At 42.0% G+C, this 17,168-nt stretch overlaps 1 protein-coding gene across 1 annotated transcript; it reads left to right on the top strand.

The window, feature by feature from the left end:
- The first annotated feature begins 6,332 nt into the window (after window positions 1-6,332).
- LOC307187691 (uncharacterized protein) lies at window positions 6,333-15,831 on the top strand. The gene is made up of 6 exons (XM_079924120.1): window positions 6,333-6,629; window positions 8,130-8,200; window positions 8,669-8,747; window positions 10,417-10,487; window positions 11,161-11,185; window positions 15,687-15,831. The coding sequence occupies exons 1-6, from the start codon at window positions 6,464-6,466 to the stop codon at window positions 15,761-15,763; spliced, it is 489 nt and encodes a 162-aa protein (XP_079780246.1). The 5' UTR covers window positions 6,333-6,463; the 3' UTR covers window positions 15,764-15,831.
- The last annotated feature ends 1,337 nt before the right edge of the window (window positions 15,832-17,168 follow it).

The raw sequence follows: 17,168 nt of genomic DNA, 5'->3' as shown, positions 1-17,168 counted from the left end.
GAAATAAGTGATGCCAGGAAATCACTAATGGATTTAATCATGATCCTAATGCCATATAGCATATACCATTATATTTTAATAAACTTTCTTTAACTTTTCCCTGACTAATATTCTTGCAAATAGGTATAAGCAGATATCTATATGCGTTCAGGGATCTGGGTGTCTGGGTGGGATCTCAAGCCAATAGAAGAAGTTTGGCATGCCTAAATGTTATTTCCAGCCCCTCACAGTTACCACTACCAGAATAGTCGTTACAAAATATACTATAATTGTCATATAGAAAAACATCCAGAAGCTGTGATATGTTTTCATTATTGTACTTATTCCTCATTAAAATGTAGAATTGTAAATTATGTATTAATAAAAAGGTATTATGTGGAATGTTTAGGGATTATTTTTGCTACTTCATTAATTCAGATGTTCCTCATGAATAACCCACAAGGTAAAATGATCAGCAGTGCATCCCTTATCAGCTCAACAGATTTTCTTCTGTTTATTTTTGCCTTTCTCTCACGTATTTATAAGCAAGAACGAGGACTTTACCAAAAGGGCCTTAACAGTCCCCACAGCTTGACTATACTTCAGACATTTTTTTAAATTAATTTTTATTGGCATGTAGTTGATTTACAACTATATGTATTAGTTTTTTTTTACAACTATGGTGTATTAGTTTCTGCTGTACAGCAAAGTGAATCAGTTACACAGATACATATATTCACTCTTTTTAGATTCTATTCCCATTACAGAGTATTGAACAGAGTTCCCTGTGCTATACAGTAGGTTCTTATCAGTTATCTATTTTATATATAGTAGTGTGTATTTGTCAATCCCAATCTCCCAATTTATCCCAGACATTTTTTTTCTTGATCTCCTCATTCTTCGAGCATCTACTTTAGAAAACATGTAAATTCCTTCTCTACCCTGTCAATATGTGAACGTTTTACAACCCAGGAATGTCTTTCTTGAGAACCTGGGAGCCCTCCTTCCTAATCAAGAAAGATAAGGTCCCTTTATCCTAGTCTCTGTGGAAAGGTGGGAACCTAACTTCCATAAGTGACAATTAGTAAGCAAAGATGGCCAACCTTCAGGCTAAGGGCCTGTAGTACTTTTTCATTAGCTCACTCAGTGTTTACAAATCCCCCCAATCATTTGTTTCAGGGGAGTTGAATTCAAACTCTCTCCTTGTAATAGTCTCGATCTTTATCACAATGTCTTGAATAAAGTTCCCCTTGCCTATTTACTTCTTTCTAGTGCAATGTTTTTTAAAGATCTGTGACTCTTTTCTGTTAATTAATAACTAAAGAAAGAAATATTACTCTCAAAATCCATAATGATAGCTGCTTTGGTCAGTCTGGGCTGCTGTAACACAGTACCATGGATGAGGTGGCTTAAACAATAATTATTTGTTTCTCATAGTTCTAAAGGTTGAAAGTTCAAGATCAAGTGCAGCAAGGTCAGGTTCTGGTGAATGCCTTCTTACTAGTTTACCCATGGCCATCTTCTCATTTATCTCACATGACAAAAAGAAAGAAAAGTCTAGCTCTATTCCTCTTTTTATAAGGACACTAATGTCACCATGAGGACTCTATATTCCCATGCCCTAATTACCTCCCAAAGGCCCCACCTCCTGGGACCATTCCACTGAAGGTTAGGGTTTCAATATATAAATTTGGGGGGGGGACACAAAGATGCAGTCCATAACAGTAATAGATCATGCTTTTTATAGTCAGCAGGACTTAGTTAGAATGTTCATGGTACTATGTCTTTAACAGAGTGATGTTCCCTAAGTTGGCCTTATTTCATTGTTTTTACATGATTTACCCCGTTTAATTATTATAAATATTCACCAACTTTTATAAACAGTTGTGGAATCCGCTATAGGAAAAATTTCAAAACACCGATATGTTGCTTGGTCAAAGAAATACAAATCTACTTAGCAAATTGGAGCTATGTTAAAACTCAGTTAATTATCCACCATTGAAATCATGAATAGGACATTACAAATTTATTTTAATCACAAATTCATTTAATGCTCTTTAACTAACGTTTATTGAATATGCCCCTTTTTTCTCAGCAAACACCTACAAGTTCATTATCGGATAAATAGACACATCATGAATCTAATCTGTTCAAATGAATGAATCATTGATGTACCATCATTATCACTTCCAAAATGTTCTGAGCTTTTTATTTGAGATATAAATTACCACATGTGCTTTACAAAACACTCAGCTCACTGTATGAATATATCAGGATAATTATGACTATGTATTATTTCTGGGGAAAAAGTTGTATCATTATCCTAAAAAATTAATTAGCCCATTTTGACATATACCTTTAGAACTATTCAAAATTGTTTAATAGGAAAGTTTTGTCTTGAAGCACCTGTAGTTATTTTCCTAATTAGTAAAATATTTCCTTAAAGGAGTATTTAGCCATTAATATGAATATTAGTCATAATATTCTTCCTCCTTACCTTTCTCACAGCCAAAAATAACAAATAAAAATATTTGAATTACTGATTTTTGAAAATAAAATAAATGTCTTCATGATATAAGTAAAAGTAACTGATAAAAAGACAGTGACAAATTGGAAATATACTTGCAATACGTGGCAAAAATATTAATTTCTGTGAGGAGAAAAACCGAATTTATAGGACATTAAGAATACAACTGGACATTAGACATGAAAACTTAACTTTGTTTATAATAAGATTAAATCTTACATTTTAAATTGTTTTATCTAGAAAATTGTGGGGAGGAAGAGTAGAAATGGGTGGAGATTGTAATAGGGGCGGGGCAGGCGTCCAACCCCTATCAGCGCGAGACCTTTACTGCAAGAGCCTTAGCGCCGCGGTTGGAGGTCCTCTTCTACCTGGCCGTGGTCCTCATGGCAGAGGGCAGTGAGAGGAAGATTGCAGCCTCCTCCCCGGGGCCCTCCAGGCCTTTCGGCCTCTGGCAGCCGGGTGAGCTGGTGACAGGCTGAGGGCCGTGTCCCGCGGAGCTCCAGAGCCCTCGGCACTTTGGCCCAACCCACCAGGCCCAGGCCTCGAAGCAGTCGTGAACCTCACCCCAGTCCCTGCCTCGGCGACCTAATGGCAGCAGCGGTCCCCATGGGTCGTGGTGCACAGAGGCCTCAGCACCTGGAGTACACGGACACTGTCATCCAGGTAAGAGCTTCAGCCAGCTTCAGACTCTGCTGAAGTTTCAAAACTTGGTCCAGCTTTGATCAGTTGTCTACCCCAGGAGGTGGCCAGAGGTCAGGGTTCAGTTGCAAGGACTTTGCACAGCATTACTTCAGGTCCGCCTCTGTGGTTGGGCTGTTCTCGAAGAAGGGCAATTGTTGGCAGCTGGGAATTCACCCGACTGGTATTTGCTACAAATGATTCTCTCCAGTTTAAAGGAAAAACCTGAGGGCTGGCAGGGTCCTGGGCGCCTGGCTCCCTCAGTGATGAAGGCTGGGCAGGGTCTGGGGACCTGGCCTGGAGGGCACTGCCACCTGAGATCTGCTTCTTCAAGCAGGCCTGGGCACTGGTGGGAGGACCCAGACTGGTTGATGGATGGACACTCCCGGGCAGGGTAACCAGCCTGCACACCGACCCCCTCCTCCTGGCCAGGACCTGGACCCTGGAGGGCAAGAGTTGAGCCTTGGGACCTTGCCCTTTCTTGTCAGTACAGAGAGTAACATTTGTTTTGATGGAGGCTTACAGGAGCATTGTGACCTGACCATGACCTGACCTCAAGAAAAAAGGATCTGACCTTAGAAGTTTGAAGCAACTAACCACACCCCTCCCTTACCTTTCCCATGAAAGGGCTTTGCTGAAAGCTTTTGGGGAGTTCAGGGTTTTCTAAGGCATGAGCCGCCCGTCTCCTCGCCTGGCCCTGCAGTAAACCTTTCTTTGCTCCAAAGCTTCAAACTCGACATGTTGGTATTGTTTGGCCTCACTGTTTGTCAGGCACATGGACTTGCGTTCAGCAACAGGATATTTCAGTCAAGAATAGAACCTCTTTTTATTCTCAACGTGTTACCTTTGTCCATCTTCACCCTGAAATGTTCACTATCAACTGTATTTGGGGGGCAGATCATTTTCTCCCATATAAATTATTTTCTTAATCAGAGAGTAAATTGTGCGCCTGAGATTCAATTTCGGAAATAAAATGTTTACTCTGAAGAGCCAAACTTGTCCTTGGAAGCACACCTTCTAGACAGCAGCATTTGGACCCATCCTGTGCAGAGTCCAGTTCATTCTAAGTTTTATTGTGACCTGTCACTATGGTAATATGATAATGCACGTCTTGGCATTCCGTTCCAACCACCACTCAGTGAACTGAGAGGTTCACATACGGTGACAGGTGAGAAGCTCTCACTTCTACCCCTTGAGAGTTTGAAAATGGGCAATCTGAATTGTTCTGGAGGTAGGTTCATATTCATCCTCTGAAGGCTTTTCCTTCAAATGGGCTGGTTAACTTTTACTGATATATGTTCCTCATCTTTTTTTTTCTTTTTTCATTTCTACCACATTTATCTACAGAGTTATAAATATATTTTATAGTTATATTACTTAAGTTATATTTTTGATTCTTCTGTCAAGCCAGCTGCCTTAAATATTTTCCTAAATTTAGAAAAACATACTATCTCCAAATGCCAATTTTGTACACACTCTACCAGAGAACAGATAAAGGGAACTCACTCATTATGCTTTTACTGAAGCAGGAGAATCTTAATATCTCCTCAGCAATGGTCATTATAGGAGGAAAGGGGAATTACAGCTCAGCTCTTCTAAATGTAGCTGTCAAAATCTGAAACCAATATTCAAGGTCTAAATCCAGAAAGTTTCATAAAGGAAAGAAACTGGGATTCACTGGCTGGATTTCCATGGGTTGCTGTGGACAAAATCACTGGCTGTTTGGCGGCTGCCAGCGAGTTTGGTGAGAAGGGCCAGTGCCATCATATTAGTGGAATGAACATTTGGTCACTGAGGGAAGGAGGGTCTGTCTGGTGATTCTCAAGGAGAATCCTGGGGTGGGGTCTCCAGCCTCTGAGTATGGAGATGACTTTCAGAAAGAATGTGGGATTCTATTGCCTTCCACTACAGGGTCTAGAGAATGATGAGTTTATAGAGCCGGAATTTTAGTGAGGAAAGACTTGAACGCTTGCCCATTCTTAGCAAGCCCTTGGTCCAGGTTGCTCGAATGGGTGCTCAGATCAATTGTCAGTGAGACTTAGAGCATCACAGACTTAATTAAGCCACCAAAGCCCAGCACAGATGGCCACCTCCCCAGTTAATTCATGATAACTACTCATCCAAACTTGGTCAACTGAAGGGAAGCTGATTCTTGGTAGAGCCGTCATGTGGCCTTTTGCTTAGAAGGTTCTGAACTCTGAGCCAACCTAGCAGCGTAACAGACCACTGGTCACTCAGCATGGTGAGCTGGTCATTGTGAAGGATGCTTGTGAGATAGTTGGCAACATGAAGAGGCTGGGGAGAATGGACACAGTTGGAATTCCTGTAGTCCTTCAGGGGGGCTTTGTTCGGAAGAAACTGTTGTATTTTGGATGAGGGATTGAAATATAGAGACGAAAAGTAGGGTAAGGATTTGGGTTCTTTTCTAGGCTCAGGCAGCTCCTCCAGGGCATCAGCTCTCACCCACAGAAAACTTGGGGCAGGAGAACTTGAGAGAGAGAGTGAGGGCAACTCCTGGTTCAGGGGTCCAGGGGTCTGTCCTGTCCCAGATCCATCATTCATCATGGTTGTGACTCTTGGACAGTCACTTATCTCTCTAAATTTCCACACCCTCCACCATAACATATGGGTTACAGCCCCTACTTTGCCCTCCCCTTCACCCCCAACAGGGCTGGGTGTCAGACATGATAATAGATATTCTCCATGAGCTGTAAAGCATTGTTCCCATGAAAAAGCTGAAGAGTAAGCTTGAATCCCCCCTTTACTTGGAGCCATCAAATCCCTTCCCTGCTTTCAACAGCTACGAAATGTCCAGCTTATTCTGCCATCATTCAGGATTGAACACTTATAGAGCATTTGTGAAGCACCGGTCCTTTATTTTTCAAACATTTTACCTGTATTTAATCATTTTTGGCATAGCATGACATAATGCTAAAAGCAGGCCATATTAACATTTATACATCTCAGAACAGGGAACTGAGCCAAAGAGGGATCTACATATCTTTCCCAAGTACATGCTTATTCTAAACGGGATTTGAATCCAGTCCATCAGTCATGGTCCCAATGGTTTGCTGAGTTTCTAGACGTTCTCAGTTAAATAAAGATATTTGCCCACAAAACCTGTCTGTTGGGTGTTTTCATTACACACCAAACTGCAAGATCTTCCTAAGTCCAACTTTGATTCAGGAGGCTCTGCTGGGCAGCTGGTGAGAAAAGGGACCAAAGGATTGAACTGTGAATAAATTATTGCTAATTTCCCCATGGTCTTCTGCCAGCAAGATGTCAATAGTTGTCTCTATTGTAATGCATTTCCCAGGATTCTGCTTCCAGAATGCGAGAAGAAGAAACACTGATCGGAGATCAAGAATATCAACCCCAGGCTGGGTGAAAAGGATCCACATCCGGCCACATTTTAGGGTGCACCCTATAAATGACCCAGCTGAAGGTACTGTGGAAAATTTCTCCTTAGGTTCACTCAAGAATAATTATTCTAGTTTATTCAGTGCCTCATATTTAAGAAAAAACTATGAAATATTAAGTAGTATTCTTTTATTTCATGTTTTCAAATTGAAACTTACTAAGCCAGCTGGTACTGTTTTAACCATGGAAGTAAACATGCATTTAAAATTCAACATTTGGTTCATGTTTAAGAGTGAAGATGGTCTCTAGTTATGGTTTAGATATTAGCTGATTTTTGAACATTAGCAACAACACATCCCTCCCTGAAACCATGTTTTGAGATTTCTTTAAATTATTAGACATTATTTAGAACAGGATTATATTGACATAAAAGTTGTACAGGCAATACAGAAAATTCCTGTATCCTATCACTTCAGTTTCAGCTATTAATAATACATAACATATGTGAGATACATTTGTTACAATTAGTGAAACAATGTAAGTATATTTTTATTAATTAAAAGTCCATAGTTCACCTAAGAGTCACACCTTGTGTTGTTATATTCAATGATATTTGAAATATGTACAATATTATTTGTCACCATTTCGTTGCCATACAGAAATCTGTACACTAATGTTCATAGTAGCATTATTCTTAGTAGCCAAAAGATAGAAATAATCCAAAGTCCATCAGGTGATGAATGGATAAATAAAATGTGATATATACACAGAATGGAATAATTTTCAACCATAAAAAGGAATTAAAGATTGACTTACGCTACAAAATGAATGATCCAAATAATATAAAAAATATATTATTGTTAGTGAAATAAGGCAGGCACAGAAAGACAAATATTATATGATTCCACTTGTATGAGGTACCTAGTGTAGGCAAACTCACAGACACCGGAAGTAGAAATTACCAAGGCCAGGAGCCAGGAGTAAGGTGGATTACGATTTAATGGGTACAGAGGTTATGTTGAAATGATGAAAAAGATTAAGATGTAGATTGTGTTGATGGGTACACAGCATTGTGAAAGTAAGAAATGCTACTGAACCGTATACTTAAAAATTATGAAAAGCATAAATATTATGTATATTTCATCACAATAAAATAAGTCAAAAATCCAACAGAATGGACGATGAATGAAGGAGCAACATATTTGATTATAAGGAAGCTGAAATAGTCTTGTAACATTTCAAGGAGAAGGGGGATTTGGAGGGACTTTAAAATGGGCAGGAGCCGTGGGACTCTATACTGAAGCATAGTGCAATGTTAGTGTTTAAGCTTTTTCAGACTGACCCTTTCAAATGGATTAGGTTCCCTACAGCTAGAAAGCTAAAGGTTCTCTTCCTCATTTCTGAAATGTTCCTCCCCTTTGCCTTCCTCCACCCACCATGGAGGTTTGTCCAACAGCACCTCAGTCCACACTCATTAACCACCTGCATCCATACACTCCCACCCTGTGTCCACATTAAGGAGGCTCTATGAGTAATTCCTGAACAGCATCACCAGTGTCCTGACACTTACTCTGTGTCCTCCTAGAGCCCCCTGAGGACCTATTGGAGGAACTGCCCTATGTGAGGGCAGAGGAAGAGGCTTCATCTCCCTCCAGGGTAAGCTCCCCTTATTTATCAGAGATTAAAAGTTTGCTTCATTTCTTTTCTTTTCCAATTGATTTCAGATATGAAGATCTACAATGTTCAAGACAGCTGATGTATACAATTTTGCTTGGTTGGATGAATGTTGATTGAAGGTCTTTCCCAACAGATAACTCATTCAAAAGGCCATTTAAAAAATGACAACATCAGTTGGAAACTGTATAGTCAGACACACTTTCTTCAGCAGAAAATTTCCCTCTTTGAAATAGAATTTTGTATTTGCTCCTCAAAATGGACCTGAGAGATTTTCCAGGCAAAGCTCCAGCCTTTCCCACAGCTGTCTTCTCTGTTTTCTTTTGGGGCCATTGACTCAACAACAGTTTCCCATTTGGTTTTCTGAGGACAAAAATGTGATGAAATACCTGTGTCCACAGAGCACAGGATGCTGAGATCCTTACACTGTTTTCTATTCTCTAATCACAGGTGGATGGGACAGCAAAGAAAAACAGTATGTATTCAGAGATCCCCCCTCTGCTGAGGAACAATCTAGTTGATGAAGAAGGTGGGACTCTTGCTGGCTTTGCTTGGAGAGACACCCTGATTCATGGTCCCTACAGGGATGAGGGCTGGGGGTGTAGAGCTAGAGACTGATTTCCCAGTAAAGAGCTATGCCCAAGTTCTATGTTCCTGGAAGTAACTGCATCATTTAGATGATGTGGGTTTGTGTGTATCAGGGTTGGGGTGGGGTCCATGTGTGAGCCTATGTGGTGTGATTGTGAACCTGCATGCGTGAGTGTGTGTGTGTTTTCTCAGGAGATATTTCCCTCTTACACAGCACAATTCACCTGTCAAAATCTCATCACCACTGCACACTGTCTGTACATTACCTTGTTCTTCCCTCAGCACAGCTGTTGCCCAGGTTTGGTTAATATTCCTTTTCCTCAGAAGGAGATGGTGCAGAGATAAATGTTCTAAGCTGTTGACCTCCTAAGTGGAAAAGCCAAACTGAGAACCCAGGGGTGGGTCCCAATGTGGATGCTCTGGACCCCTGACCTGCACTTACCACTCAGCCAAGGGATCCTCAGTCATGGAGCAAGGGAGTCCCTGCATCCGTGTCCATGACTGGAAGCACTAGCATCTCCAAAGGTCCAGACCTTGCCCATCAGGTGGCCTTAGTGGTCACAGAACCCAGGACAGCTATGGGTGGACTTATCAGTTGACTTTGGCACAGTCATTAGTGTGAAATTCACCTCAGGACCTGCATTCTCCTGGTCAGCTCACAGATTCTGAGAGGTGTGAGACCCCATGTGTACAGTACAGGTCATATCTGTCAGTGCTGGTGTCATTGCTTAAACAAGGCCAAAAGCAGATAAGAATCAGGGAGATATTTTATTGTATTGGATAACATTACCATAAGCCTTAGAATTGGTCATCTCCTGTAGCCCACACCCAAGGACTCAAAGTACAACCTGATTGTTAGCCTGTACAAATCTCCTGCACAGCTGGGTTAGAGACAGGCTGTGCTCAGTCCGTGCTCCCTCTTCATAATGAAGTGTCCCACCTATGGAACAGCCCTCTAGAGTATGGACAGCCCCTGACTCAGTGGACATATGTACATTGTATAGAAAACAAAGACTGGGAGAAAAATATGATACGATTGATAGTGGCTGTATCTAAATGGTAGGATTTCAGTTTTGTCAAATCTTGTGTATTTGATTTTCTTTAAGACAAGTGATTAGTGAATAAATATTTTGTCTAGGATTGAATTCAGTCCTTTAATAGAGGTTGCTGTTAATCAACTATAAAATATTATACACTAGAAGACATGATAAATACAGTAGCTGGAATTGTGGATGCTGGGGGAAGAGTGATCTGGGAAAAATCAAGAGACAGTGGCAATTTAGCAGAAGCTCAAAACAGGCAGGATGGGTCATGGGTCTCTGTCATTGAAACAGAGCATGCATTTTAGGATTTACCATTTTTTAGATCGACTCTTCCCTTTTGATTAGGCTCCCCTTAGCTAGAAAGCCAAAGCTCTGTTTTCATTTCCTTCCTCTTGTCCTTTGCCTTCCTTCATCCCCCAAAGAGGATGGCCCAACACCAGCTCAGCCCACACTTACTAACCTCCCACATCCATACACACCACCCCACGTCCTCATCGAGAAGAAAGCCCCTGAGTAACTCCTGAGCAGCGTCACCAGTGTCCTGACACTTACTCTGTGTCCCTCCAGCTCTCCCTGAGGACGTGGCGGATGACCTGCACTGTGATAGGACAGAAGAAGAGGTGCTGTGTATCCACAAGGTAAGCTGGATTTTTTTCTGGTCTGAGATAGAAATATTGCTTTATTTCTCTTTCAGTAGAATTAAGTTACGAATATTTGAGGGTATTCATTCCAGATACATACAGTTCCCTTGGTTGGGAGAATGTGGAGTGAGAGTCTATTACCAACTCATGGTGCCTGATTCCACAGGACATTAAAATTGACAGCATGCGGGCTTCCGTGGTGGCGCAGTGGTTGAGAGTCCGCCTGCCGATGCAGGGGACACGGGTTCGTGCCCTGGTCCAGGAAGATCCCACATGCCGCGGAGTGGCTGGGCCCGTGAGCCATGGCCGCTGAGCCCGCGTGTCCGGAGCCTGTGCTCCGCAACGGGAGATGCCACAACAGTGAGAGGCCCGTGTACTGTAAAAAAAAAAAAAAAAAAAAAAAAAAATTGACAGGATCCATTACAGCCTGTAGAGTACGGAGCTCTCTCTAGGAAAAGAATTCTGTAATTTCCAACCTACATGGACTTGGAAGTTCCATCCTCCAAGCAAAGTTCTTGCCTTTCAGCCTGAGTAGGTTTGCTCTGATAGCCCTTGCTGGGTTCCCTGGACCACTGTTTCTTATCAGGTTTTCTACTGTCACCAAATGAACAAAAGACCTGAGCATCACTGTGATCTTATCCTCATAGTGTTTTCTCTTCTGTAATTGCAGGTGGTCTTCACAGAACGTGAAAATGGTATGTATTCTGGAATCAGTCACTTGGGGAGGAAAAACTTTGAAGATGAGAAAGTGGGACATTCTTGCTGGTTTTAGTGTAGAGGCCAAACTGATTCCAAATTTGTGCTGCGAATGAGAGTAGGGGTCCTGGTGATAGAAAGTGATTTACAAGTAATGTAACCAATTACTATAGTCCCAGGAAGAAGCTGTATTACGGTTAAGTGGTGTAGGTTTGTGTGCATGGGACTGGGTGTGTCCGTATGTGAAATGAGTGGTATGATTCTGTGTGTGTATGTGAATTTTTTGTGTTGTGTTTCCCTCGATTTATGTTCCCCTAAACGTCACTGTTACTGGTGCCAACTTTCTAAAAAATATTCCCATCACCGTTGCATCATGAATGGGTATGGATATAAAAGTAAATAAACTGTACGCTTTCAGTGTGTGCATTGATTTTATACCGAGTGAGCCTCATTTCACCTGGAAAACAAATCCTATCACCACTCAGGCAAATGTTTACTGAATTCTTTTTTTTGTTTTTTTTGGCTGCGTTGGGTCTTCGTTGCAGTGCGCGGGCTTCTCATTTCGGTGGCTTCTCTTGTTGCGGAGCACGGGCTCTAGGTGCACGGGCTTCAGTAGTTGTGTCGCATGGGCTTAGTTGCTCCATGGCTGGATTCTTAATGAACAAAACTGGGTTTCAGAATCCCTACTACTGGGTCAATTACAACTTCATTTAATAATAAATCTCATCTCTTAGTAGGTCTCATAGCATTCTGAATGGTTATGATACATCTCTCTGCCACTTCCCTCATTCTAACTGTTTCCTATTAAAGCCTCGGGATGAGTCCTCCCCCCTTACCTGAAGCACCTATTGCTGGGCAGGCCTCCTTCCTTTTGCAGGGAGCCCCTGGTTGTACCCACATTCCACACCCAGTTCTGGAGGAGTCCGAGAAAGGAGGAGCCTCCAGGAGTAGATGGAGGAAATTCACTCCACCTTTCTCCTTTGAGGCTAATATTCACTATCAGATTCTGTGCTAAGAAAACAAAATGTCCTTCTCCTGTGGAAAGTCTGTCTTCCATCACTTGTGCCGGCCCTGTTTCTGTGTGCTGGGCAAGAAACACTGAATACAGTGAAGACAGAACCAAGAGATCTACCCCAGGGATTGAGCTTAGGGTGGGCACTGACTCCCTTCCCAGGAGGGCGGAGAGGAGGTTATGCTTTGCAAGGTGGGACAGAGAAACCAAGCAGTGTGACAAGAGCATCTCCACTCATGTTGCTGTGCAAACTGCCAGATGAAGTAGGTTCTTGGTATTTTCTGAAGGCTTTTGCAAGAAAACAAGTCTGGGAGTAAAGTCAATTAAAACATGGAAAGTTATACTTAAAAAATTTTTTTCGATAGTGAGTCCTTTGAGAAATACATACTTTAGTAGAATATGATTGCCTTATATGTGTTAATATTTTCCCCACCAAAGAAAAAACTGAAAATGCTTGATTGTAAAATGTCACTTGTTTACCCAAGAAACTGTCTATGAGTAAAGTTGTTCTAGAAATCCTCCATCCCTAGGTCGTAGTTTCCTGAAAGTGCTGAGGGGAACCCTGGTGTGTGATTCAGTGCCTGCTACTCACAGGGAGGCTCTAAGAACTCAGAGGCCCACCCAGTGGACCCCACGTGTGAGGACAGGATTGGAGCCTCAAGCTGGACTTGAAGAGGGAAATGCTTTCAAGAAGTGGAAGGAGATACAGGAAGGGCACCTGAGCCATGGGGGTGTCAGGGGTGGTTGGTTTAGAGATCAAGGAAAAGTGTGCACCTGAGCGCAGCCTGGCCCACATTTAGGATGCTATTGGTGCTTCTGGTTGAATGGGGAAGAGAAAGGACATCCCCTTCTTGCTGGAGTGAACTCTGGAGAGATGTCTTCTTTAAAGCCTGGGGAGAGGAGCTTCTCTCCCATTATCTACTTATACCTGTGTACATTCGAGACCCTTCCTTCCTCCTTTCTTCTTTCCCTCTGTTGACTCCCTTTCCTTATTTTTCTTCTTTTTTCCCTTTTTTCCACTTTGTATTTATTTTACATATGTATATTTTATTGTTGTAAAAGTACACATACAATGAAATCCAACATCTTAACAAGTTTTGAAGTGTCCAGTCAGTCCTGTTGACTACATGCACCTTGTTGTACAGCATGTGTCTAGAACTTTTCCATTTTGCAAATAACACATTATAACCATTGAACAGAGACTTCCCATGTCAACCTCCTGCCAGCTCTTGGAACCACTCTTCTACTCTCAGCTTCTCGGAGTTTTCTTTCAGTTTTTGACCTTCTGTGACTGGCTTGCTTCACTCTTACAAATGTCCTCCAAGTTCTTTCATGTTGCTGCAGATGGCAGGATTTCCTTCTTTTTCAAAGACTGAATGACATTCCACTGTATGTATACACCACATTTTCTTTATTAATTCATCTTCCCATGGACACTGGGCGGTTTTCCTATGTTGTCTACTGTGTATAATGCTGCAATGGACATGAGATTGTAGATATCTCTTGGACATTCTTGTTTTATCTCCTTTGTATATAAACCTAAATGAGTGATTGCTGGATTTTATGATAGTTCTCTTAATAATTTTTTGGGGACTTCCATTCTGTTTTCCATAATGGCTACGCCATTTTACATTACAACAGGATACAAAACAGGGTACAAAAGTTACACTTCTTCACATCCTTGCCAACATCCATTAATTTTCTTTTTTTTTTTTTTTTTTTTTTTTTTGCGGTACGCGGGCCTCTCACTGCTGTGGCATCTCCCGTTGCAGAGCACAGGCTCCGGCCGCGCAGGCTCAGCGGCCATGGCTCATGGGCCCAGCCACTCCGCGGCATGTGGGATATTCCCAGACCGGGGCACGAACCCGTGTCCCCTGCATCGGCAGGCGGACTCTCAACCACTGCGCCACCAGGGAAGCCCTAATTTTTTTATAATACACATCCTAACAGGTGTGAGTGATATCTCCTTGTGGCTTGATTTCCATTTCCCTGATGCTTAGTGATGTTGAGCATCTTTTCATATGTAGATTGACCACTTGTATGTCTTTACGGAGAAATGTCTAGTGAAGCTTTTTACCCATTTTTAAACTCAGTTATTTGCCCGCTGTTTTTTTTGAAATTGCCTTTTAGTAGTTTCTTATATATTCTGGATATTGGTCCCTTATTCAGATACCGGGTTTACACATATTTCCTCCCATCCTATAGGTTGCCTTTTCATTCTGTTAATTGTTGAAGAGACTATCCTTTCTTCACTTGGTAATCTTAGAACCTTGGCAAAGATCAGTTGGCCATATATATGTGCGTTTATTTGGGGTCTCTCTATTATATTTCATTGGTCTATCTCACTGTCTTGATGCCAGTAGCAGACTGTTTTGACTGCTGTGGCATTGTTATGTGTTTTGAGTTCAGGAAGTGTTAATCTCCATCATTGCTCTTTGCTCTCAAGATTGTTTTATCTACTTGGGGGGGTTCCATATGTATTTTAGGATTCTGTCCACTTCTATAATAACGACAAGGAATTTTGTGGGTTGTTGCAATATATGTGTACATCACTTTATGTAGTATAGAAATGTCAACAGTATTTAATAATCCAGTCTATGAACGTGGTATGTCATTCCAATTACTTGTCTCTTCTTTAATTTCTTTCAGCAATGTCCTGTAGTTTTCAGTATACAAATCTTTCACCTCCTACGGGGCCTTTTCCACTGCCTTCCTCAGGTCTTCTAGAGTCAGGGGTGAGAAGGATGGACTCATGAAGAGAGTGAAATCCCTCCCTCCTCTCTGCACCTGCTCTCTGATTATGTCTAGTACAGGTGTACTGGGCCATGCCCTTCACCTCTGTCTACAAGTGGGTCCCTTGCTGGTAATTCCTCTTGGATCTGAGTGTTGACCGTACTATTTCCGGGTCCACAAGGACTCTCCCAATGCCTGGCATGGGTCCAAGAGCCCAAGATATACCTACATACGAATGATCAGGTCAGGCCATCAGATTTTCTTCAGTAAAGAACAACCAGGGGAGGGGTGGCTGGTTGCCTCTTTCTCATCTTTGGATTTCTTAGAGCTGAGCTTTCCAGTGTGGTAGCCACTAACCAAATGTGCCTATTTATAATTAATTTAGTTCAAACAATAATTAACTCATTCTATTAAAAAAATGCAAAAAACACACAATTGCTTTGTCACACTAGCCATGTTTCAAGTGTGTCTGTAACATCCGGAATTTCAGGGTGGTAAGCTTGAAGGTGAAAGCTATAAATGGGTCTATAGAAGTGAGGGGTCGAAAGGTGATTTTCTCAGCATCTCTCCCTCATTTGAAATTTTCAACTGTGATCAATGTCTTATTGAAGGACTCTGTCTGCACAGAGCACAGGGGAGGTCTGAGAATCTGGAGGGAAGACCAGAGTGATGCTGTGTGAGCCAGCAAGTCAAGTAGGAGAAATGGGTGGGTCAACTTGTATAATAACTTTATGCTCATGGTTGTGTTTGTACAGAATGGATCCTGGAGAGCATACGTAGCAGTGATGCTGATGACAATTCAGGTAGGGAACAACTCTCAGGTAGGATCTAAAGCGAGACGATTCCTAGAACACTTGGGTTCCACCTGCTTCTTTGGAGACTAAGGAAGGTGAATATGAAATCAGGAAGAAGAAGGAAATATGTGTAGAATTCTGATTTGTTCTTTCCATATTTTAATGATATAATAGAGTTATTGTGTCCATGTCCTTTGACCGTACTGTGCTTGTAGTCATCTTTTCTTGCTTTGCCATTCAGAAATTTTCTTTCTCACAAGACTGCTCTTTCATTGCTTTTTCACTGCCAAATATGAAAGCTTGGTTTCTGTTTGGTACCTGGAGGGTATTTTGCACAAGGGATTTTGGTTTCATTTTTACATTCACATATGATGGCCATATCCTAGTGGGAACAAAACTCATAGTCACTTGACATTGGAGAACAAGTTCTTATAGTGAGTGTCAGGTGGTGGATGAGACTTGAACTCTCTCCCTCTACACTTTCAGGACGTGTAGCTTCACCTTACTTTTGTCCTCACTGTTTATTCCTCATGGAAAGGGCGCTCCCAGAGGTGGTTGAGTCACAGAACACATGCTTTGGGATCACTGCATGTGCTCAGTCTGCTCATTTCAGCCTCAGCACCTCCCCAAGGCTGATGTGCTGAAGGTGCTTCCATTTGAGACGGGTCCACGTCCAGCTGCCCCTAGAGACCCTCCATGGCCGGCAGGGATTCTAGAGGACTGTGTGAAGGGGCTGCTGGGCTTGCTTCACACACTGGCTCTCACAGCCCTGCTAACCTGGTCTCCTGGGATTGACCAGGCCCAGGACAGAGACTCAGGGCAGCAGGACCCAGGGTCACTGCTCTTCTCCCACACCCCAGTCCTGCCTACCCTCTGGTCTTATCCTCAGGCCTACCTTGGTCTTATCCTTCCCAGTTCTTCCAAGGCCGGGGTAAACCCTGGCAGGTACTGTGTGTTTATGAGGCTTCCCCTGCTGTAGAACTTTTGTTTCAGTATTCCAGACTAAAGGAATTGGGACAAGTTACTTTTAACTCTAATACTGCTTTCATCCTCTCTAAGGGGCTAAGAGACTTACGGAGTTGTTTTGAAGTACCTAAGGTTAGCTCAGGCACAGGACCCTTACTTGTTATGTGAAGTTGGTTGCATATCTAGGCTATTGTGGAAAATGCTGCAATGAACCTAAGTTCATCTCATTGTGATACTGATTTAATTTCCTTTGGATATATACCCAGAACTGTGATTGCTGAATCATATGATATTTCTGTTTATAATTTTATAAGGAACCCCCATACTCTTTTTCATAATAGCTGCACCATTTTACATTCCCGCCAGCAGTGTACAAAGTTTCCAATTCCCCACATCTTGGCCTTAAACTGTTAATTTTTTTCTTTATAATACACAGCCGAACAGGTGTGAGTTGTTGATTTGCATTGCCCTGATGAT

The sequence above is a fragment of the Stenella coeruleoalba genome, assembly GCF_951394435.1.
Source record: "Stenella coeruleoalba genome assembly, chromosome: 1".
Taxonomy (NCBI): Eukaryota; Metazoa; Chordata; class Mammalia; order Artiodactyla; family Delphinidae; genus Stenella; species Stenella coeruleoalba.
This window is presented reverse-complemented; position numbering and strand designations above follow the sequence as displayed.

What these genes read in the sequence shown, in the direction of transcription:
- LOC307187691 (XM_079924120.1), top strand. Translation starts at nt 6,464, where the DNA reads ATGTCAATAGTTGTCTCTATTGTAATGCATTTCCCAGGATTCTGCTTC. An exon ending in TATAAATGACCCAGCTGAAG is followed by an intron (nt 6,630 to 8,129) that starts GTACTGTGGAAA and finishes GTGTCCTCCTAG; the next exon opens with AGCCCCCTGAGGACCTATTG. An exon ending in AGGTGCTGTGTATCCACAAG is followed by an intron (nt 10,488 to 11,160) that starts GTAAGCTGGATT and finishes CTGTAATTGCAG; the next exon opens with GTGGTCTTCACAGAACGTGA.